This window comes from Kockiozyma suomiensis, assembly GCF_038497685.1.
Source record: "Kockiozyma suomiensis strain NRRL Y-17356 unplaced genomic scaffold V2V93scaffold_3, whole genome shotgun sequence".
NCBI classification, from domain to species: domain Eukaryota; kingdom Fungi; phylum Ascomycota; class Lipomycetes; order Lipomycetales; family Lipomycetaceae; genus Kockiozyma; species Kockiozyma suomiensis.
The window spans coordinates 253329-275170 of NW_027117666.1; the positions used below are offsets into that span (position 1 = coordinate 253329).

A 21842-nucleotide genomic window follows, 5' to 3' on the forward strand; every position below is an offset into this window, starting at 1 on the left:
CGTACAGTGCATTCGCTGACAGGCGGCTGGTCGAACAGCCAAATAAAGACGGGCGCCATCACTCCGTCGGCTCGCCCGTTCGCTCTTTTTTCTCTCTCGACCGTCTCATTCCATTTTCGGAAAAACTCAAAGTCGCTGTACTGTATCCGCCAATGCTCATTCTATTCCCGGCCAATCATAATACACACTCTTAAACCTTATCTACATTCGATTCAGCCATGGTGTGCTTCTCAATTGACGTCCGCAGCGTCATGTCTGATGCACTCAAACGGCAGAACGGCATTAAGATATATATACTATGAGAGTAAATTAGACGGACAATCAGGTTCGTCTCTGCTAATCAACTGCACACTTATCAGAGGTCAGAAAATAGACTCAGGAACCAGTTCCGCACACGAGAAACTCTAAATCACATTCCGGCCGCATAAGAGTAGTCTATTGCCCGTTCCGAACACTCAAGAATGTTCGCTCATTCTACTCTTCTTATCTACAACTTTCATATCATTCATTCGCAGATCAAAGCAATTCCTTTCTTCACTATTCTATTATCACAAACCAGGCTGCCAGATATCTGATTACAAGCGTAAAAAATTATTATTCATACTGTACACTGCAATCGCTCCAAAAGCTAGCCAAATAGGATATCACAATGGCACAAAAAAAATTACCCAAATCCACAATTAAAATAATTTTATTAAAAAAAACATCCAACAGTATATTAAATAGAGAAATTCAATTGATCACTATTCTCTAACCACTTTGTATATCTAAAAAAACGCGTGCAACGCTTAAAAGAAAACCAAGAGCCAAAGATCAGAAACAAATCAAACCCCCCAAATCCAATCACTGCTGCACATCTACCACAGCAAGGATTTGTCAGGCGCCAAACCGCTTACAAAAGGTAAGCAGCCATGGCGACAACACCGGCAACGGCACCACCGGCGACCTGGGCCTTGTTAGCAGCACCGGTGAAGGTGGAGACAGCAGGGGTGGTCGACGAAACGGTCACGATGGCAGGGGTCGACGAAGAGCAGACGGTGACGGTCGAGGTGGTGTAAGTCTTGGTGCGAGTGCAAGGGCAGTCACTAAAAAAAAGTCAATCAGCAAATCCGAATTAGAACGCGTTATGATAGAAACAGTAAAACATACGTGATGGTAAGAGTGGTGGCCGAGGTGATGGTGTAGGTCTTGCCGCCCTCAGTCAGGGTAGTGGGGTAAGGGCAGTAGGTGGTGTAGGCAGTGACGACCTCGGTGGTGGTGACATCGTAGTACAGAGTCGAGGTAGTGCCGTTGGTGAAGGCAGCCGAGGCGGTAGTGGCCAAAAGGGCGGCAGCGGAGAGAATAGCGGTGAACTTCATTGTGTATTAAATTGGTTGGTTTGCAAAGTAGCGAGTGACTAAGGTGGGTAAAAGCGAGTGTATGAGGAGGAAAAAGGAGGACGAGGAGGGGGGCTTAATATATGTGAGATGGGCGGATATCTCAGCTAGCGGCAATGTACGAGCACTGCATGCCAGCGCCTTAAATAAGAACATTGACCTAACCGCATCCGGACAGAGAACGCCGCGCAGTGGGTACCTCAACAAAGGTCGCTAAATTTAGGCCGCACACTTGGCCCGCGGCATGCTGGCTGATCACGGCCTGTTTACATTCCTACGTCATGCGCTTCCATGGCAACGCTAGTAAACACTACCCATAGTCATCGTCGTATAGAGTAGTATGATTGTGACGACTTGCCTGTTTTTGTTACTGTATGTTTATTAGTGCAGGCAAAGTGTTTATGCAGCCCGGACAGTCAGAACCGCAGACTCTCGTCTTCGTTCTTCGTGGTAAATCAGCTCACGCTTTTGCTCGGATTCTGCAAACTCTCAATATCATCTCTCGGCTTGTTCTTCCTCCTGGACGACCGTTTCCGTTTTTTTTGGTTTCTTTTTTGTTTTTGGCTAGTTTGATTTCTCTACTGTTTCTTAATTCTATTTTTTGTATATTCATGCTTTTCATAGCCTTCATCAAAATATTTATCGGAAAAGAGAGCCGTGGCGAAGATGTGTGACTTGCCCTCGACAAAGTTGACCGCTGCCATTCCTTCACTGCCATTCCTTCATTACATTTCCTCAGCCGTGCACCGTTTCCGTCCATATCTCCAGCCGTCTTGCTCAATCTCTCATGTTTTACCATCCAATCACCCTTTCGTTACTCGTCATTTTGTAACTCGACCCTCAGCAAGACTACTAGAAATGAGAGCTCCTTCTAAGTAATGCGTCGAACGCAGAATACGAACGAGAAAAATAAAACTGGAAACCAGAACAGACCAGATACGACATCACCGATTTCAAGCAATAAAACTCTGATTGACAAATTTTACAATTAAAACTCTAATTGTGTGTAGAGAACAGAGAAATTTCGGGGACTAGGCTGAATTCCGAGAAAGAGTTTTGACGATTGGTCTCAGCTTTGCGAATCTGCATTATTCTTAATAAGCGCTGACCTAGTGTCATTCGCAGACTGAACTTCATTGGACATCCTACGCAGTATATTTTTGTTCATGATCTTCAATCTATTCATCTCCTGGTTAGTATTTAACAGTCGTCATCAAAGCGAATTAAACACTTTGCATGAAGTGCATGTGGGTTGATTCTTTGATCATTCAACCGTCACATGCGTCTAATTCTGGATATCCCGCTCGTGTAAAAATAGATAGATAAGCAACCGTAGGATTGCGAAAAACATAACGCCCGACACCTCTCTTGCGCTCGCACTGATCAGGCATTGATTAGACTATTTTCTCGCAATTGTGACTGCTTTTGTTTGTTGAGATTCGCGCTGTCAGTTCCTCGACCGTTTAAAGTGCGCGAATTAAGCCGACGGCCAAGGTGACATCTAATATTGAATACTCAGACACGATGTACATTCACAATCTCTAACCTGTTCTGTTATTGTAAAAGTAGTCAAATATAGAAATCATCTTTTTATAACTTAGCTATTTTTTTGTATTACTGATCTATTTATGGAGTGGCTACTTGTTTATTCTTCGTATCTGTTTTATCTGCACCTGATTAGCGAGTATTATGTAACTTGTCTTGTCTTTGTAAGCCGTTAACCGTCACTCGTTTATACGTTTACCTCCGCATTATTGCACCTAATGGCATAAAACCAGCACAATAGTAGGCTAAATTAGAGAAAAAAATGACTATCTGACTTGCCTTTCTGTCATGCTTTGCTTGCTGTGCTCCTCGCAATTTCCGGATCATGGTAGATCACATACCGCTGAGCCTGGGAACATTTAATCAGTTGGTGAAACTGTTGCTTCCTACTCATACCAGCTTTGACTAGAATTTTCGCCATCATTAGAAATGATGTATTAAATAGAAGGATCATTTAACTCATGATCTGGATTTGTGTAGCCGGCTTTTTTATGAATCCAGTAAATTAGACTAGGCAGTCAGGCAGTAGAGATATACAACGACGCGTAGACTAAAAACTGAAACTCCATAGACTTGGTCTCGCAAGCGAGCTGCCAGCTCAGCCTTACACAACTCAACCTGCATTTAATCGTGTGCTCACTATCTCCGAAGCTAACTATCCTCCTTGCTTCGGTTTATGTGCCTACGATGTCCAACACTGCGGGTGACTTTTAAACCTGAGTTCTATGGACTCAGAACTCAACAGACCTGGAAGTCCAATATCAAGCATCTCGTTTGCTCAATATTAATTGCGGTATCTTAGTCTAGTCATCCAAACGCGCTCCATCTAACATTCCTGGCCAGCATGGATCGGCAAATAAACAAAAAAAAGCTACAACGACCGGATGATTTTATCCGTAGGGAGTCTTTGTTGTGATCCTGCAGTACCTGATTTTAAACTCTGTCAACTACAGGTACTGTCAATAGTTTGCTTTTTCAGTTTTCATATTTCTACCTTTAATTGACTCTTGGTATGCACTGCGTATGTTATTGTACTCTTTTGAAAACATGCGGAGCCGAACCAGGCACCGTTTTTTTTTTTTTTCCATTCCATATAATTTTGCTATTTCTGTGATTTCAGACAGTTGCTTTTTACGATATACTCCTCAATCATTTCCTTCGCGTAATAGGAATAAAAGACAGCTTTTAAATGTTTGCCTTGAAAAAATGAATCAAGACGCGCCGCGTCGTCGCGTCAGGTACCATACACGTCGATTAACCACGCGGCAACTTTAGTCTTTGGTCAGCCGCGCAACGCGAGAAGCACGCGTCCCCCTTTCTTTTGACATTGATAACTGCCGTGCCTGCCTTTCTTGAAAGTCTAAAATAGAACTTTCTACAATGGCTTACAGTTGTTTGTCGATGCTACATCTTAACACTGAGGAATCATCGCCACGCATGTCGGCTAGGTTGGCTAGCAGACGAGTCTGTGGTTTAGTCTTTCTACGACAGCAATTAGCGAGATGCTGTTCTCAGTAAAAAGGAGGTTTGTTCATTCCAGGCGCTTGCAATCTGAATAAGCAAAGCAAGAGAATGTGCACTTACTGGTAACGGCCAATAGCATACTCCTCTTCTAATAATCACAAAAGAGATAGTCCGAATACTGCCAATGCTCAAGCTATATTTATCTTTTGTTGTAAATATAGCACAGAATGTGGGAGTTTACTTACATTCCCGTAGATACAGTTACTGAGAGCACAAATTAGCAATCAAAGCCACATCTTCTCGAGTCTCTCGGGGTTCAACTCTGAATGTAAAAAATATTTGAAGATTAAATAACGATAGAAGCCGAATTGTAACTCAATGTAGATTTTTTTTCTGTTGATATTGAAATACTAAGAGTGATTAATGCTTCTTCAGATTAAATTTTTTAAAACCCATAAATTCTTTACTAGATCCTCCGTTTGTTTATTATGTTGATTCTGAATTCTTGATATTGTGATTTAGTAGTGACTTGTATGACTAACTACCGCAAAATTCCCTACGCTCTCAGCCAACCTACCGATCTAGCTGGCTTACACAAAGAACAACAAACCCTTACCCGATTTACTACAACGGATGCGTTCCACTCGATCTCAATTCCCGGCGCAGATCAAAAGAGATGGATAAATGGGTGCGCTGTGTACGAATCTTGTAATATATATAGCTTGCGTTTTTGTGACAATTGCAGTGTATATTGCACTCGTGGAAACAACATGGCTGCAGTCGACTGCTTCTGGTGCGATCGTTATTGAACGAATCTTTCTATTCTTTGGCGTCTTTACAGTGACTTCCGCTGTCTCCAAAATCGGTTTGTTTTTAATAAACTCGGTATATAAACGGAGAACTACGAAAAATGGTGAAGTAGAGGTTTATAATCTCGCTCATGTGATGTTAAACATCGACTCGAATCTTTCCTCGACTTGGAATAATATGGGATACTGGCCCATTCGTGAGCCAGGATATCCTCCAAGCACGGCATTCGCATCGGCAGCCACTTGCCTCGCTACCAAACTTGCTACAGCTGCAGAATTAAAGTCATCAGATACACTTTTAGATATCGGGATTGGCTGTGGTGATCAGGCGCTTGTGTATGCACCGCTTGTCAAGAAGTACATTGGCGTCACATCTCTTGCCGAGCATGCGTCGCTAGCACACGACAAGCTCGAGAAGAAAGAAATGCTTGATAAAGCGAGTGTATATGCACTTGATTGCAGCTCTCCTAATGAAAGAACCTGGCCTACTGCGTTGCTAAACTCGGTCGTGTTGGATGGTTCAGTCAATAAAATCATCGCATTGGATTGTCTTTACCATTTCTCTCCCTCGCGCGAGAATTTCTTGCATTTTGCAAGTGCCTCTCTCGAAGCAGCGTACGAGAGATTGCGAAATGAAGATCAGAGTGGCTGTCAAGTTAGTTTTGTCGCTGAAGATATGTTACTCGCTAGTCGTCCCCTCCCAATTATCAAAATGCTGGGTTTACGTATAATTTGTAGCCTATCTCAGTCGCCCCTTTTGAATTTCAAGACAGCTGATGAATATCGCTCTATGTTGCAAGATAGTGGCTTTGGTTCTTCTCGTGGATGGACTATTGAGATGCAAGATATTTCTGACAGAGTTTTTCCCGGATTAGCCGATTTTCTTGATGAGAGAGGAAGTGCTCGTGATGGGATTGGTAGGTGGTTGCGTTTTGAACGGTTTACTTATTTTGGAAAAGTGGTGAGGTGGTGGTATGAGCAGCATGTCATTAGGGCGTTTATAATCTCTGCAACGAAAAGGAGTTGATATTGTGTGAATAATACTTTCTTATATATATATATATCTCTTTTTTTACATTTAGGTACTCATTTCTAGTGTCATTCACAAATCTCTCCAAAAATCATTCCACTGCAGAGGTTTTTTGACCGCATTTGAAAATCCGTCGTGAAACTGTACCCAGACTCTGTTCTCTCGCTCGAGTTTACTTTTCTCTTTTGTCTCTTGCATTGAGTTTTGTCGTGAATGGGGTCGACCGCCGCCATTTTCCATATCCGAACCAGTAGAGCGGGGAAAAAATGAAGCAAATGAAGGACGGATTGGCTTGACGTCTGCGACTTTGACTGGCGAAGATGACAAAAGATTATCAGACGCAACACGTTTATCGCGATGTTGAATATCCTCACTCTGCTCTTCATTTTCCCGAGCCCCATCATCATCGTCGCTACCACCTTTTCTCTTCACGCTATCAGCAAGACTCTTCGGTCGTGTCAATCGTCGCGCAAATTCCTGCTCGAGTGCCTGACTTATCAGCTGTCTGATCAGATACTTTCCAACTGAAGCACTCCCCTGCTCTTGCTCCGAAAACTTTGCAATCATCTCAATTGGCGGATCGGCTTTATACACATAAACTCCACTATCCGTGCGCTGCTGCAGGTACTGGAAATCGAAATCTATCATTATTTCTATCGTATGTGATAGTTTCTGCTTTTCGCGGTCCAAGATTAAACCAGCGTTGACGGGGTTTAAAACTGGATTGACGATGGTCATCAAAAACGGCGCAAGTTCGGTCGCAATCACGCTTTCCTGACGAAACATACGCGATGTAGTAGCCGGAGCGTGCGCGATAAGCTGTTTAATCAGATCTCGGTTTGAGCGCTGTTGTTCATATGCTTCAAAATCCGTTTTCGGAATCGCAAACTCTTTAACATCATTCATTGAGTTGCTGAACATGGTATGGAACGCACCGGCCGTGTACGGTAAATATTGATGCAAATCGCGATTCTGGTTGTGATAGATTGAATGTGAGAGTGTATCGTAAAAATGAAGCCAGTCGCCTGCAGCGACTGGTTTTGAGAGCATATTGTCTGCGTACTGCATACCTGGATACAGTGTAAAGCAGCCAGTCGTAATCTTATCAAATTCTCCATTTCGCTCAACATCGTCAATCACACCTTTCAGTCGCTCCGTTACTGTCTTTTTGTCGTTTCTTTGCTTAAAGATATGACCAATTATCGCGTTCGGATTCGCAGATATATCTTTCTGTCCTATACTTTGCTTTCCAACTCGTGACCCACCCATGTCAAACTGTAGTGTATTTATACAACCGCGCACGTCGCCATCCATATTGTCAACCAACTTCTTTAATGTACTTGTATCAACACTCAACTTTTCGGCCGCGCAAATCTCCCGCAGCCGTGTCACGACCGCAGACACCGGCGGCCTCTTGTACGATATGATTTCAGCTAATGGACGAAGACTGCGCAAAGCTGATACGTAGGGGTCATTGCATATTGCAACAATTGGTCGTAAAAGAAATTTCGCTGTCGATTTCTTTTTTTTGCGACCGCCGGAAAGAGAGGTTGTTGACGATGGTCGCTGCTGAATTGCTTTGGCATCGGAGTTTAGTATGTCCATTATCACGCGAATAAATCCCTAAACTATTTTAGTCGATATGATTCAAAAATATAAAAGCTTAAAGAATTCTTACAGATTCGGCACCACCATCAATCTCGTCAATAATTAAACATACCGGCTTTTTGCCCACCCGATGAGATTCCAATGCGCCCGATATTTTTGCCTGAACTGCCGGCCCACCTCGCTCATCGCTAGCATTGATCTCAAGAATATCGTACCCTGCCTGCTTAGCGGCTACGTGCGCAACTGTCGTCTTGCCTAGTCCCGGTGGTCCGTGTAGAAGTATGAGCTTCTTTTGGGGTCGGTGAAATGGGTCGACTGCGATAGGAGGACCGCTGGATTGTAAAGACCTTGATTTAGGGAGGTCCACTACTGATTTCTTGAATACGGCATGAGACCATTGCTGAATCCAGCGAAGAAGATAACGATGTGTTCGCTAGATATAGATTAGAGACCCGTTTTGACAAATATCAAAAAAATATACTAGACATACCTCGTCTCCTACCAAATCAACCCATTTCGAGGCTCGCCATTTCTCAACCCAAAGTTCTTGCTCTTTTCGAAGCGAAATAACGTACTCTCGCTCCTCCAGCATTTTTGCTTCCTTCTCCTGAATCTCTTTCTCGATTTGAATCATCATCATCGAAATATCCGAGCCATAAGTTTCTGATTTCGTATTCGGACCGCGCTGGGTCCAATTATTCGATGAAGAAGAGAATCGCGATGTGCGTTGCCGTAGCGTGACTTGTTTCCCGCTTGCAAGAATAGCGCGTCGATAGAATGCGCTGGTTAATTCATCTGTTGAAGTAGAATTTGTTGTTGAATTTCGGTTTTGGCGCGCATCTGCGCGCAATTGCTGTAGTCGCGTCTCGACATCCGCACGATTATCAGTCTCCTCGTCGTCAATTGATCTCTGTTTTTGGGTGTTGTATTCATTATTCTGGGCGTTATCGGTCGAAATCAGCCCAGCGTCGCAAATTTGATCCTCATATTTCATTTCGTCTTCTTCGATCACATCAAATGGCGGAGGCGCTTCAGGGTATTCTGGTTGAGATTCTCGTAGGGACATATGTTTCACGATCGCCTCTTCATCCGTCTCAACAACCACCCTTCCTTTTGTCAAACTCGGAAACTCATCTTCCAATCTCGCTCTATTTTGCCGCCCAAGCAACATTCCTTGCTCCACATGATACTTGTCGCTTTTACTGTTCGCAAGTATATTGTTATCCACATTTTGAAATCCAAACGCGCTTTCATGATCTTCGCAATCGGCTTCATTAACTAAACCAAACGGTGTACATCTACCCACCCCTAGCAAGCTCTCACGATCAAGCACGTTCATCGCCGTTTTATTCTCGTTTCCTTCCTAGAGAAAAGCGTCGACACGAGACCGTGTGCGTGTTTGCTGTTTGAGTGTTACAGATCCAAGAGACGCGTCGCGTCGACAGTTAGAGTATACAGGAAAACTTAAAAAGTTTCCCTCCCAGCTTCAAGTCACATGAATCCGCTTGCCGTGTGAAATGGTCGACTCTGCGTGTGTCTCGCAATTGTAAATAAAATGAATGGGATTATAATATGACTTGTTTCGCATAATAAACGCTGAAAATGGAATTTTTTTTTTGGATGGGTGCTGAAATAGTTAAATTCGCTGCGTGTTGATCTATATTGGCCTTTGAAGCCCTTATAAGCGATCTTAGTCGTTATCATGAAGATCACAAAACTCAATATGCTAACGCAAATATTTATCGGTGAACATAGTTGACTATTTGTTGTCAAGCAGAACTTATCTTGGAAACAGTTTAGAGATATAGCAGTAATCAATTAAACCCATTTAGCACCACCGCTCCCTAAATCGCACAATACTCCTACACCCAGACTCGAAGATATAAACCATAAACAAAGCACTCACAAAATATTAAAAAAACCACCAGCAACCTCCCAAGTCCATATGCGATACCTAGTACTAATATACACAGCCTGGTTAAGCGGTCTGTCGAATTCTGGGTCGACGTAAAGGAGCTCTCTCATAGTCACTCTCATCGGTATCATCCCCAGCTAAAGATCCACTACTGATTTCAGACTCTTCGTTGTTAATATCGCTTACAAAATCAAAGTCTGACATTGTACTCCCTTCAGCTGTCGTTGTGGATTCGTGATCGGTTTCTGGTTCGATGACAGTCTCGACTGTATTTTTAATAGTAATAACTTCGGAATCGTAGTCGTCTGTGTCTAGACAAAAGATGTTAGCATTTACGATCTTTTCCATAGTATGGTTTCTTCGTTTATAACATACCAGTCGCGAAATCCTGCTCATCCTCAGTAGATGAAGAGACCGAAATAACATGCTGCAAGACATGCTCACTTCCAGAATCATAAGATTCAAGAACTCGCCTACGTCTGAAATTCTCATGTGCAGCCTCTCGAGCAGAGCTAGCGCTCTTTTCACCAAACGCAATGAGATCAGTTGATTCACCACCGTCTCTTGATGACGAGGCAAGTTCATCAATATCAGCCATTATGGGACTTTTATGAATAAAATCATCCGCATTATCGTAAAAATCAGCAAGTTCCTGATCATCAGATGATGCGGCAAGTAATCTATGCATCCGACGGTTCCGATCAGCTTCAACTCTCTCAGCTGCAAATAATTTCAGTTCGTTAAACTTCTGACTGAACGTCTGTGCTATAGCTTCTCGCTCATGATAAATCACAATTCCTAAAATTACACCAGTCGTCACGCCAAGACCGATTCCGAATCCGAGGGCGGCTGCAGGCGCTATTTTTCTGTTAGTTGTACTAATAGCATGCTGGTCATCGTGGGAGCTTACCTGGCATTTTTGGCAGTATTGATCTTTATGAAGCGAGAAAAAGCGTAAGCAATAATTTGGATATGTAAAGACGTACTGAATGCAAATATAGTGAAATGTCAAAAGTGTTCAACAAAGATCCAGCAAAGGCAAACTTCATAAATAATGAGAAGAGACGCCGTCATCTAGTCGAGCTGGGAGTTTTGCCGCCACTCGGTTAATTAAATTACGCAGGCTGGACTGTTCCCCAGAATCCACTGCGTAGTGTAGTCTTGCAAAGCATTCTTACAGCATCAGCATCCTTGAGGTTTGAGTTCACTCGTTAATCATTAATTGCATTTACAAAAATTGTTCATATTCTGTTTCTGAATTTTTTTAATATTTTACCAGAAAAGACTGCTAAATTCTACGCTAATTATTACTATATTTCACTTGATGGACGAGCTCGGCATACAAGATTGGCAACTTCCAGATGATATTTGGGATATAGGTATATACGACGCGCACTGTCACCCAGTCGATAACTATAAAAAGTTACCAGCGGGATTGAAGAATTTGCGTACGTCTAAATTGACGGTGATGGCAACTCGGCTCGATGATCAGCATAAGGTCCATGAAGCTGCATTGCAATTTCCTGACCGTGTAGTGCCCAGTTTTGGTAAATACTGCAGGTTTGATTTTGAGATCTTCAAAGGCTAAATAGTGGTAAAAAGGATATCATCCATGGTTCACACATCTGTTGTATGCTAGCAGCACCCCGCCCGAGTCCAAAAGTCAGCATTATCGATCCGTCTTATTTCCTGAGCCCACAGACAAATTTCTTGACCTACTACCCGATCCAGTTAGTTTACATGAATTCATAAAAGATCTTACTATCAACTTCGAGCGACATCCCTACGCTTTGTTAGGGGAAGTTGGAATTGATAGATCATTTAGATTACCTAAAAGCGGCAAACAAGTTACCTACGAACTACCAGATTCCGACGATGAGCAACCGTCCAGATCCGAGAACGAGTGCTGTGAGCAAGATAAGAAAAGATTAAGCCCATACAGAGTCACACTAGATCATCAAAAACAAGTTTTACTTGCTCAACTTGCCGTGGCTGGAAAATACGATCGTTCAGTGTCCCTTCACGGCGTTCAAGCTCATGGCGTGCTTTTCGAGATCTTTAATGAACTGTGGTCCGACTTTCACGTTCCCACCAAAAAGGAGAGAAAAATGAATAAGGATGAGAAAACTCAGATAGCTGATACCGGCGGCAACGCTTCTTCAGCTACTCCGTCGTTTCCTACTAGGGTTTGTCTACATTCGTACTCTGGTCCTCCTGATCAAATCACATTATGGATCAATAAACGTAAGGTTCCTGCTCGTATATATTTTTCCTTTTCTGTATTGATAAATCAGAGATATGGTGAGAAGTTTAAAAAAGTAGTGCATGCGGTACCTGACGATCGGTTGCTCGTCGAGACGGATTTCCCACTCGCGGGTGAGAAAATGCAAGCGTTACAGGCGCATATTGTATCGGTCGTGTGTGAAATAAAGGGATGGAAATTAGATGAGGGGGTTAAAATTCTCAAAAGAAACTGGAATGAATTTGTATACGGCGAAAGCAGTGCGCTATAATGTCCTTCTAACAATAAATGGATGAAGTAGTCACCTGCAAAGAGAAATAAACATAAACAATACAAAAACACCATTCTAGTCATTCTAATCCAACGCCAAACAAAACCCTTCAATAATATTTATACATAGCCCAATTCACGAGCAAACAGAAGACTGTCTTACTACACGGTCCATTCCCGAAAGGTGTCTACAAATTCTGACAAACCACAACGGACACGCTCTAAGAATCGGCATAAGATTTACATACATCGGGCTCGAGATCTTTCCCGTTTGTCCTAGTTCGATAGCTCGCACAGTTTTTCTGGCCAAATCTTGAGGATCAATAAGGGGAGCCAAAAACTGGAGTGGTGGAGCTATATCGCTAAACATTGAAGTAGTCATTTGACCAGGAACGACCAGTAATGTCTTGACGCCATCCTTTGGAGATAGTTCAAAGGTTAGAGATTCATGATATGCAAAAAGAGCAGCTTTCGAAGCACCATATGCAGCTAGAACAAATGTCAGAAAGAGTGCCATAAAATAAATATTGAACCTACACACCATAGTTAATGGGACTTTGGTATCCTAGACAAGACGCTATTGTCACAATATAACCTCTATTAGCCGCCAACATTCGAGGAAGCACTGCCTTTGACAAAAAAAAATGGGAGAGTAAATTAACATCAAGGATCCTGCAGCAAATAGTCAGTGGACTATTCATTTTTGAAGCTCGTATCCGAAGATTGTACTTTTGTATATCTTTGATTGACGTATTGACGATACTACCTCTATGAGTAATACCAGCATTGTTCACTAGCACAGTAACGACACCCAGCTATTTCCATATAAATCAGTACCTCCAACCTCTGAAAAATCATCAATATTACAAACCTCCCGCCTGACTGTCTCAAGAACAGCAATTACCTCGTCATTGTCTCGTACATCGCATAAATAGTATTTCACACCCGCAACTTCGAACTCAGGAACTGCAATATCAAGAACAGCAACAGCAAGTCTTCTTCTTGTGAATTCTTTTGAAAGCTCATATCCAAAGCCTGAACTGCCTCCTGTGATAACCACCACATCGTTTTCTATATTGTAATTAGGAGTTCGGGTTGCGTCGACGATTAACTGAAGTATGCTATGTATAAGCACTAGTATAGCGTATATTTGCGGAATCAAATACTCCAGGTCTGTAGACTGCGCTCGCCCACTATAAAATATTATTAGATATTTGAAATCAGATTATGCATTGTGGAAACGTACCTCCGTAATAAGAATATAGGCACAAGAACTGCCAATAACGGATTCCATAAGATTCTGCCAGCTGCAGATATTATAGTATCAATAGAAATCATAGCCTTCTATAAAAAGCATCAAAAATCATAAATGAAATCAAGTGTGGTGATATATCAAGCGCGCTGGTAATCTGGTATATTCAGGTTTTGCCCGCACTTTGGACAAATATTAAGCGAGATTTTTCAGAAGTGATGCTGAAGGATGATTTGATTGCGATTTTATATGAATTTCTGATAACCCAAGATCATTAATACAGCGCTCAAAGGTCTCGTATCTATAATTAACATTTCAGATACAAATAAACGCTGCCAAAGCATTTGTCAGTAGATTCCAATCAACCGTTAATAATTATTTATTACGTAACAATTTATTGTTGCTGACGTTATTAGAGTATCAACCCTAACCCCAAATATAAGCCGACGGTGGACTGGCAATCACGAAATTTTCTGAGAAGCAATTCTGACCACAGCTGGACAAATCAATTTCAAGTGTTCGTTTACTCTTAAGAAGACAAAAAACGAAACGAATTTCTGGAGAAATCTGATTGGCTTTTCAATTTTGTCTCTAGATATATCTTTGAAGTTGTTTGCAGCAGCACAATGGCAAAGAAACCTCTTCACTCCGGAATCCTTCCGCGTCCTCGTCGAATTCTTGAATTCCCGAAACCAGTATCGAAGAACCCTGATCAAGGATACGCGGAGAATGTTCCAAATCCACGAGGAACTTCTCGTTATCAGCTATTAAAACCATTTCCGGACCTTGATAATATTTTTACAAAGACAATTTCGGAACCAAAGTCCGCGCGACCTGAAAATTACAAAAATAAAATGGCGGAATTACGACGACGATACCTTCGCGAGTCTTTAGCTAAGGAATATCAACGGCATATGGAGAATTTGCGAAAGCAAGCTGCAGAAGCGCAGAAGCAGATTGAAAGGGCTGAATTTGAACGGCAGGATTTAGCGCAAATGCAGCAAGATAAGATATTCACGCTACCGACGGTGGCCAGTTATATCAAGACTTACCATCCGCCTTCGTCATCTACGGTTGATGAAGAGGCAAAGAAACTACTGACGAAGTCTGCTAAGTACAAATTTCTGGCTGACAAACTAAAGCGGCGAGAAGAGCACGTTTACAATCTCTGGTCTCAAGAAAAGAATTTTGCTACTACTGCTGAGGACGTCAGGGCGCTTGTTGACAAGGGGTTCACCGACCAGAGAGAAACTCGTTCAAACCAATACGACAGACGGAACATCAATTTCCTTGTCTATCAATCAATGAAGAAAGAGATGGCCAGAAGCAGGGGTAATACCGCCAAAGAGGCAGATTGAGCAGAAAGCTGATTTGAGATTTGTATATATGATTTTTTCACTATACTTAATGGCATATAAATGTAATTGTTAGAATTGAAGCACATGCATATACTAAATTGACGCTTTTTGATAAATAGTTGAGAGATGCAATTGGCTCACAGCATGACTGCACCGACACCGCTTCTGTTTACCACATCAAGACTTTGATCAGGTAGCAAACCTCCAGCAATCGGCCGAGCCTTGTAATTGAAAACATAGTAATTGAGATATCCATCGCCGGCACCGAACTTCAGCTCATCCAAGAAAAGCGGGTTGTCGAGTAAAGTGAGGGCGTTAAAAACGTCGAAGTCCAGCTGCAAGAATATCAATATAACTGAGATAGGCATAGAAAAACAAAGAGTACTCACGTCTCTAGATAAAATCAGAGCATTTTCGAAGAGTTTGATAAGTCGAGCTTTTAACTTCGCCGTTACCGCCACATCAGCTCGTGATGGAGCCTCCAAAGCAACAGACGAAGCATAATAGAATGAATAAGCAATATTTATCGAATCATGTTTTGCGTTTCCTAGAACTGTTGAAGGAAGCTTATAAAAAGAAACAACGTCCGTGATGGCACCCTTCTCAGTCTCAACCACATATGCCCAAATAACTCGATCAGGATCATTCGCGTCGTTAGATTTGCCATTCAGACCGTGGTCATGCATCAGCCAATGCAAAAGCTCATCTTTTTCAAACACCTGAGCAAGCTCAAACTTTGACAAGTACGTAACCAAAAGATCATATACTTGATCAATATCTCCGCGCTCCATGAGTCGGAGTCCAGGTAACGAAGTCTTCGCCGGAAGTAAATACTTTGAGATCATCTTTGCACGCGTAGAGTTTGGTGGTAGAGGACTGAAGCCTACGTCATTAAGCTTCGCCCAGTTGATCGATCGGTGATAATATCTACATGTCGATACAGGACTAGGAAGTATCACACCGCCAGTGTACAGTGCATGCCAAATATTTTGCTTGTTGATTCGCCGTGTTACCTCTTTTATAAGAAGAGGGGTAAGACGCTTTGACCGTAGCTTCTTGTGCACGCAAAGAAAGTTGACTTCAGCAGACGGTAATGTTGTGTTGCGTACTCTAAGATGCATAGGTATACCACTTATAAACGCTACCAGCTTCTTTGTAGCAGCAACTCTAACACCAACGAGCCATTCTGGTCGACAACCAGGCGCACGCAAAGCCCAGTCGAAAAACTGCGGAGAATACTTGAATCTAAACGTCTCGTCGGCGTCCTCAACGTAATTAGCGTACAGCAGGTCATATATTTCTGTAATTTGCACGGGATCGTTTAAGTCAAGCGTATCCCATTCAAATTCCTTCAAAAGCGGATACGGATGATCAGGAACTTCGTCGGGAGTTTTGGGTGCGTCAATCGAGCCTTCATCATCGATTTTCTCGTCGAATTTAGTAACCGGCTGTGTGCGCCAAAACTTGTACTCTTCCATACTCTTTTGTTGCGGCTATCACAAAATCAGATGTGAATTAGTAAAAACCACAAAGAATCTAAAAGATAAAAGCATCATCATACCTTGTCGCGGGGCATAGCAAGCTGCCTCAGCAGCTCTTCTAGATCCCGTACACTATTTGAGGACGGAGCCGATACGACAGGCGTTATCTGCGCGGGTTCAATCGGAGCAACGGCCGCAGAATCTTCAGCAGAATCTGTTTCTATCTTTGCAACTTTCTTTTTCTTTTTCTTGTTGGTTTTCTTCTTTTTCGGTTTCTGGGTTCCTTCGACAGAAGGTGCCCCGTTGGAAACTTGGACTTCCTCGGAGGATGATCTATCGTCGATGGTAGTTGCCGTTGCCATGATATCAGTCCTCCACCTTCAGATAAGCACTATTCCAATTGATTGATTTGTGGGATCACTCTAATGAAGAGTAGTTGACAGCACTAGAAGCCAATGAGCAAATATTATATTTTACAGATTGAACTTTTCTGCAAACTAATTCGGTGCAGTGACACTCTTAGACATTTAGTGGTTCAAATGTACGCACAGTACTCAGTTATGCTGAAGTTTTACGCATCATTGATACCCCTGAATTTATCGGTAGCGTCGATTGCTCCGGGAAGGATTGATTCTTTATACGAATTCTAGCTATTCAAGTAACCTTCACTGGCATTGAAGACAGTTTACTAGAAGAGAGATGATTTTTGCAAAAATTATTTATCTGACAATTACGCTATTTGTTTTATATTTTGGATTCTTGTGTACTTTGACATTGGAGCCCGTTCAAAGAGGGTGAGATAGCAACCTCAGCGATGTTGATGCTTTATTTAGATCCCTAGTTAATGAAATTCTAACGTAATATATACACAGCCTTTTGTTTATAAATGGACTTACGATTGGCAGCAATGAAACACTTTATCATCCCGAGACATCCGGATTTGCCAGTACGTAATTCTCACGCTCTGAACTTGATCTTACCTGACATGTCAAACTAGAGAACCAGGTTGCTCCTTTCTGGCTTGAAACACCTGATGGAGAAAAACTATTTGGATGGCATATTTTGCCCTTAGATGTTTATGAATCGCACCAGGCAGAGCTGCGCGCGATTGAGACTACGCAGGACACTATCGATAGCGGAGAACTTGCGCAGATACATTTGAGCATCTTGAGAGATGATCCGCATGCTCACGTTATTATTTATTGTACGTGAATCATCACTGTCATTTTTATTGTCAAGAATAATTGTAAACTAACGGCATGTAACTTAGATCATGGCAATTCAGGATGCATTTCATCAATGCATAGACCAGATATCTACCGTGCTCTTCTCTCTACCTCGCCTGCCCACACCCACCTCTTTATTGTTGACTATCGTGGATTCGGAATATCTACTGGTGTTCCCTCTGAAGAGGACCTAATTACAGATGGCGCACATACCGCACAGGCAATTCTAAAGCTTACAGGTGTCTCTCCGGCAAACACAGTTTTGGCAGGCCAGTCTCTAGGTACAGCAGTCGCTATAGGGGCTGCCGACCTACTCGCTCGAGCTGATCCTCCTGTTGAATTTAAAGCTCTTATTCCAATCGCAGGATTTGCGTCAGTTGAGGAGGTCGTAAAAAGCTTCAGAGTGTTCGGACTTGTCCCTATTATTGGACCAGTAGTGTATTTACCGATAACGCAGACCCTGATCTCAAGGTTTCTTCGATATCCATTCCACAGCGATGTTAAATTGGAGAGATTTGTACGAAACAGTCGCAAGACTAAAGTGCTGATCGTGCACTCGTTTGAGGACCCCGAAATTCCCTTCTTCCACGGCGAGAAACTTGTAGAGGCTGCACTACGTGGAGCCCTTGAAGCAGATGAGGATATTTCAGAGAAAGACTATCTGGAGATGGAATTGACGCATTTGGAAAGGTTTGTGAGTATGGAAGAAGACGAACGGAAGGGAGTATTTGAAGTTGTAAGCATGGCAGAGCAGCAGTCGAGAGAGTACGTCTTTTTCCAGCGATTCTCTGATAATAGTACTAGTGAAGAAAGAGTTGAAATTGAACGATTAGTGAAGGAAGAGGAGGAAAGCGTAATTTCAGTACCGATCGGAGACGAGGTTAGAAGGATCAGCATGCTTGCTATCAAGTGGGGAGGCCATAATACCATTCCAAAGTCATCGGATGTTGTTTTAGCAATCCGTAGCGTCTTGTATAACGACTAGACGAACTGGATAAGCCAGGAAAATAATAGGGTGGTGAAGAAATCAGCTATTTACTAGAGAAGTATTGCGATGACGCAGAGGTAGGGGAGAGAGTCATCTGATGAATAGCCGTAAATGGCATCTAGACGGATGGCTGCCGTTCGTGCGAGGATTGTTCATCCCAAGTCGTACTCATAAAACGACCAGCGAGTCTTTTTTGAAGCTTTTTAAAATTTCAGAACAAATATAACAAAAAAGGATAAATTCGAATGAAAGACAGTGCAGTAATAATATATTCTGCGGGGAAAGCAAGGGACTGGTCCGAATTTCCCCACAGCAACCCTTAGCGCCATTTGCGGAAGTGCTCCTAGCACTCATAAGTATAAAATACTCCGCTGCCTCTGTCTGTTGTCGATCGAGTCTACTCCTTTGACTGTACAGTGCCCCATTTTCTTTGTTTTTTCTTTTACTCTTACCGTCGAAAGCGAAGGAGAACAATAGAGTATCCTGCTGGAAGCGTTTTAGACAGCACACGAACGCTTATCTTGAGTGCATGCAATTGCTAGAGATTTGACATCCACGGACAACCTGATATTTCGATTATAATTCACGGCTGTACTACGGGTTTCCAGCGTTATGCACACAACAGAAGAGCCGACATAGCAGCCGTGGTATAGATACGGATTATGTCCGAGCTGCACTCCCGGCAACATGGGTTAATCGGAGCTGGTAACGACTGTAGGGCTTTCTGACTTAACGCCGGAGAAAGTTACGTCCTTTATAATAGAGCCCCGAACCCCTGCTTATCTCAGTATATATCAGAGAAGTGTGTGCTATGGAGATCAAACCAAACAGGCTCTATTTGGAAAGAGGAAACAGAAATAGTGAAAATGGTATAGAAACGCACAGTATTCAGATAATTTAATCTGAGAATATCAGAGTGCAAGAATGCAAGGTTCAGCGCACAATAAGAGCAGAATCAGATGATTAAGCTCAGCAAGATATAAAAATTTAACAGTTGATTATAGAAATAATAGAGGTTTTTCTCTGATGGCACACTAGTTGAAGCTGTGACGTTACTTAGAATGGGGATATCTGTGTCTTGGAGGGGTCTGCTCAGCAAACACGATACCAAAACGAGGAAGAAACCAACAGAAGAATAATGTGGGGACCCCGGACCCTATTTACATTAGCTTTCGACAATACTAGCAAGCATTTGCTGCGCTGCTCTGAAGTATCCACTACATCTTGGTGGCCGTCAGGCACTTCTCCGGAGCCGGAGTCGGAGACGGAGAGCCAAGTGCCGGATAGCTGACTAGTTATTACTACTGTTTAATCCTGAAAACCTGCTGGATCTAGCTACTGTTTCTGTCTTTATATGAGCGTGAAAGGATTTTCTCGCTCTATATAGAAGAGTTTACTGATTTTATCTGAGTGTTGTCTTGTGCAATACGTATCTAATGAAGAAGAAAGCTGTGTTTCAAACAGCCAGAATCCATTTATCCGCTTATATTGCTTGTTTTGAGTAATAGACTGTTCGCCAATGCCAAACCATTGCAGAAATCAGGCAAGCTGTGAGTAATATTTGATTTGATGATATAATTTTATTCAATATTATTACGGATATAGCGTGTATTATTTTGCAAGAAGCACAGATATAGGTAACAAGTCACGACACTGCAAGTCTCGCACCGCCACGGCTACAGTTAATAGTTCGCAATGCGAGTACGGACAAAAGACGAATGAGAAGAGGGGTCGATCACATGGTGACATAGAGAGCGTCAGACGATTACTTTGAGTAGTGATTGCGCGCTCTAGCGGTGCTAGAGAGTGTGGCTGTTGCCGGCTAAGTTCAGAGGGCGGAGGAGTGAAGATTCAGCTAGGCAAATTGCGTCAAATAGCAGTCAGTCATCATCTTTAAAAAAGCGATAGCAGAGTAGAGAGAAGCGGCCTTCAGAAAGAGAAATTATGACTAGTTTAGATTGTATCATGATAATAGCAACATCTGAACAATGAACTGCGGTGAGGAGCAGAATACCAGGTCAGAGTGAATTTGCAGTGGATAAATACCGATTGACTCAACAGTGATTGTTGTATAGCCGACAGCAAGAAAGTACTGATGCGCAGAAAGTGCTGATTGGCTCTACTTCTGTTACTGTATACTTGTGAGACCAAGCTACTAATTTTCAATGCTATCTATCAATATCATTGTTATTTTTAAATTAACGGGAGTTTTTAGTTTTTTTCAAAGATATTTATTGGAAGGCTTTTGTTCACAGGTACTAGTGAATGTGAAACAAGTACATACATAACAGGAAGCAGCTTGGATGCCTTGTACGCCTATGATTTAGCTGCAAACAACGAATGGCCTAGGAGGCCCCTCAATACAGATGTCAAAATGCTCGCGGCAAACAGAAACAATCGAATCTCGAAAGAAAGCAGAGGAGAAAAGGATATACGCAGCAAAAGAAAATAGAGAAGCAAATATAACTGGATATGCTACACAATAGGAAAAAAACAGAGACGGCTAGCTGGCTCCGAGCAATGGCCGAAGAAGATGCGCTAAGAAGAGTAGCGGCTACACGGAGCAGAATCGGAGAGAGGCAGAATGATTGGCGTCTGATAATAGCCAGCCAAGCCAACAACGAAGCTACAAACTGAACGAAGCCTACTGAATAAAAAAAAAAATCCAAACCTGATCGGACAACGTCAGCTATACCAAACAGAATTTCGGTATTCTTATGAATCCCCGCGCTCATTTATCTCCATCTCTTTTTCTTACTCGCTCTCCCATCAGTTTACACAAAAAATAGCACAGAACGACTGCAGCAACAAGGAGTCCTAAACGCCGAAAATAAGGCCGATCAGGCTACGTGGCGGTGCAATGACGTCGGGGCACGGTTAATCCGGACTCGGGCGAGGTGGTCAAGAGACACACCATTTGGCAGCGCGTGAACGAGCTACAAGGGCGCATAGGTGTGTTTGATGCGGCTCAAAGTGCCGAGAAACAGGCCACTGCGGCAATGGCGGCTTTTTGTAGCACTTCACCAACGCTGATCACGTTTGCGCGCGAGCACGCGAAGGAATAATCTTTTAAGGCAGATTACTGCGACTGTCGACAGAGAGGCAGTATACAAGAGTTCCCTAAGCCCAGTGAAGTGAATGCGAGAGCAGGTGGGCTGCAGTGGCCTTGCTTAGCTTCGGCTCCCACTGAGTTTCTTCAGGCGCTTACCCAAAGTAAGCATCCGGCGGAAACTTAGCGCCAGTATGCAAATCACGCACTGCCACAGCGCCACACCACC

At 42.7% G+C, this 21842-nt stretch overlaps 9 protein-coding genes across 9 annotated transcripts; 4 read left to right on the top strand and 5 right to left on the bottom strand.

Annotated features, from left to right (window-relative positions):
• Positions 1–892: 892 nt before the first annotated feature.
• On the bottom strand, positions 893–1358 carry V2V93DRAFT_357269 (uncharacterized protein; the record flags this gene model as incomplete). Its single annotated transcript, XM_066908025.1, has 2 exons — positions 893–1085; positions 1150–1358. The coding sequence occupies 2 exons, from the start codon at positions 1356–1358 to the stop codon at positions 893–895; spliced, it is 402 nt and encodes a 133-aa protein (XP_066767342.1).
• Positions 1359–5330: 3972 nt separating this feature from the next.
• On the top strand, positions 5331–6221 carry V2V93DRAFT_390183 (uncharacterized protein; the record flags this gene model as incomplete). The annotated part of the gene is made up of 1 exon (XM_066912391.1): positions 5331–6221. One exon carries the CDS (start codon positions 5331–5333, stop codon positions 6219–6221), a length of 891 nt encoding a protein of 296 aa, XP_066767343.1.
• A 37-nt stretch (positions 6222–6258) lies between these two features.
• Positions 6259–9490, bottom strand: V2V93DRAFT_151470 (uncharacterized protein). Its single transcript, XM_066906871.1, has 3 exons — positions 8323–9490; positions 7903–8265; positions 6259–7847 (listed from the first exon to the last, which is right to left on the bottom strand). The coding sequence occupies exons 1-3, from the start codon at positions 9169–9171 to the stop codon at positions 6297–6299; spliced, it is 2763 nt and encodes a 920-aa protein (XP_066767344.1). The 5' UTR covers positions 9172–9490; the 3' UTR covers positions 6259–6296.
• A 320-nt stretch (positions 9491–9810) lies between these two features.
• Positions 9811–10664, bottom strand: V2V93DRAFT_357272 (uncharacterized protein; the record flags this gene model as incomplete). The annotated part of the gene is made up of 3 exons (XM_066908026.1): positions 9811–10058; positions 10123–10605; positions 10658–10664. The coding sequence occupies 3 exons, from the start codon at positions 10662–10664 to the stop codon at positions 9811–9813; spliced, it is 738 nt and encodes a 245-aa protein (XP_066767345.1).
• Positions 10665–11071: 407 nt separating this feature from the next.
• Positions 11072–12260, top strand: V2V93DRAFT_378571 (TatD family; the record flags this gene model as incomplete). The annotated part of the gene is made up of 2 exons (XM_066911965.1): positions 11072–11294; positions 11350–12260. 2 exons carry the CDS (start codon positions 11072–11074, stop codon positions 12258–12260), a joined length of 1134 nt encoding a protein of 377 aa, XP_066767346.1.
• Positions 12202–13877, bottom strand: V2V93DRAFT_365297 (NAD(P)-binding protein). The gene is made up of 5 exons (XM_066909047.1): positions 13506–13877; positions 13131–13452; positions 12989–13074; positions 12801–12931; positions 12202–12748 (listed from the first exon to the last, which is right to left on the bottom strand). Exons 1-5 carry the CDS (start codon positions 13595–13597, stop codon positions 12396–12398), a joined length of 984 nt encoding a protein of 327 aa, XP_066767347.1. The 5' UTR covers positions 13598–13877; the 3' UTR covers positions 12202–12395.
• Positions 13878–14001: 124 nt separating this feature from the next.
• On the top strand, positions 14002–15030 carry V2V93DRAFT_365300 (uncharacterized protein). The gene has a single exon (XM_066909048.1). The coding sequence runs from the start codon at positions 14138–14140 to the stop codon at positions 14867–14869; it is 732 nt and encodes a 243-aa protein (XP_066767348.1). The 5' UTR covers positions 14002–14137; the 3' UTR covers positions 14870–15030.
• Positions 14792–16809, bottom strand: V2V93DRAFT_365301 (acyl-CoA N-acyltransferase). Its single transcript, XM_066909049.1, has 3 exons — positions 16431–16809; positions 15259–16362; positions 14792–15204 (listed from the first exon to the last, which is right to left on the bottom strand). Exons 1-3 carry the CDS (start codon positions 16710–16712, stop codon positions 15007–15009), a joined length of 1584 nt encoding a protein of 527 aa, XP_066767349.1. The 5' UTR covers positions 16713–16809; the 3' UTR covers positions 14792–15006.
• A 164-nt stretch (positions 16810–16973) lies between these two features.
• V2V93DRAFT_332406 (Alpha/Beta hydrolase protein) lies at positions 16974–18951 on the top strand. Its single transcript, XM_066907674.1, has 4 exons — positions 16974–17144; positions 17223–17296; positions 17348–17554; positions 17621–18951. Exons 1-4 carry the CDS (start codon positions 17050–17052, stop codon positions 18559–18561), a joined length of 1317 nt encoding a protein of 438 aa, XP_066767350.1. The 5' UTR covers positions 16974–17049; the 3' UTR covers positions 18562–18951.
• Positions 18952–21842: the final 2891 nt, after the last annotated feature.

Coding starts and splice junctions, on each gene's coding strand:
- V2V93DRAFT_365297 (XM_066909047.1), bottom strand. CDS start 13,597: ATGATTTCTATTGATACTATAATATCTGCAGCTGGCAGAATCTTATGG. Junction 13,453..13,505: donor CCTATATTCTTATTACGGAG/GTACGTTTCCAC, acceptor AATATTTTATAG/TGGGCGAGCGCAGTCTACAG. Junction 13,075..13,130: donor TTGAGACAGTCAGGCGGGAG/GTTTGTAATATT, acceptor ATATGGAAATAG/CTGGGTGTCGTTACTGTGCT.
- V2V93DRAFT_151470 (XM_066906871.1), bottom strand. CDS start 9,171: ATGAACGTGCTTGATCGTGAGAGCTTGCTAGGGGTGGGTAGATGTACA. Junction 8,266..8,322: donor TTGATTTGGTAGGAGACGAG/GTATGTCTAGTA, acceptor ATCTATATCTAG/CGAACACATCGTTATCTTCT. Junction 7,848..7,902: donor TTGATGGTGGTGCCGAATCT/GTAAGAATTCTT, acceptor AAAATAGTTTAG/GGATTTATTCGCGTGATAAT.
- V2V93DRAFT_365300 (XM_066909048.1), top strand. CDS start 14,138: ATGGCAAAGAAACCTCTTCACTCCGGAATCCTTCCGCGTCCTCGTCGA.
- V2V93DRAFT_365301 (XM_066909049.1), bottom strand. CDS start 16,712: ATGGCAACGGCAACTACCATCGACGATAGATCATCCTCCGAGGAAGTC. Junction 16,363..16,430: donor TTGCTATGCCCCGCGACAAG/GTATGATGATGC, acceptor ATTTTGTGATAG/CCGCAACAAAAGAGTATGGA. Junction 15,205..15,258: donor CTCTGATTTTATCTAGAGAC/GTGAGTACTCTT, acceptor ATATTCTTGCAG/CTGGACTTCGACGTTTTTAA.
- V2V93DRAFT_332406 (XM_066907674.1), top strand. CDS start 17,050: ATGATTTTTGCAAAAATTATTTATCTGACAATTACGCTATTTGTTTTA. Junction 17,145..17,222: donor TTGGAGCCCGTTCAAAGAGG/GTGAGATAGCAA, acceptor ATATATACACAG/CCTTTTGTTTATAAATGGAC. Junction 17,297..17,347: donor CGAGACATCCGGATTTGCCA/GTACGTAATTCT, acceptor ATGTCAAACTAG/AGAACCAGGTTGCTCCTTTC.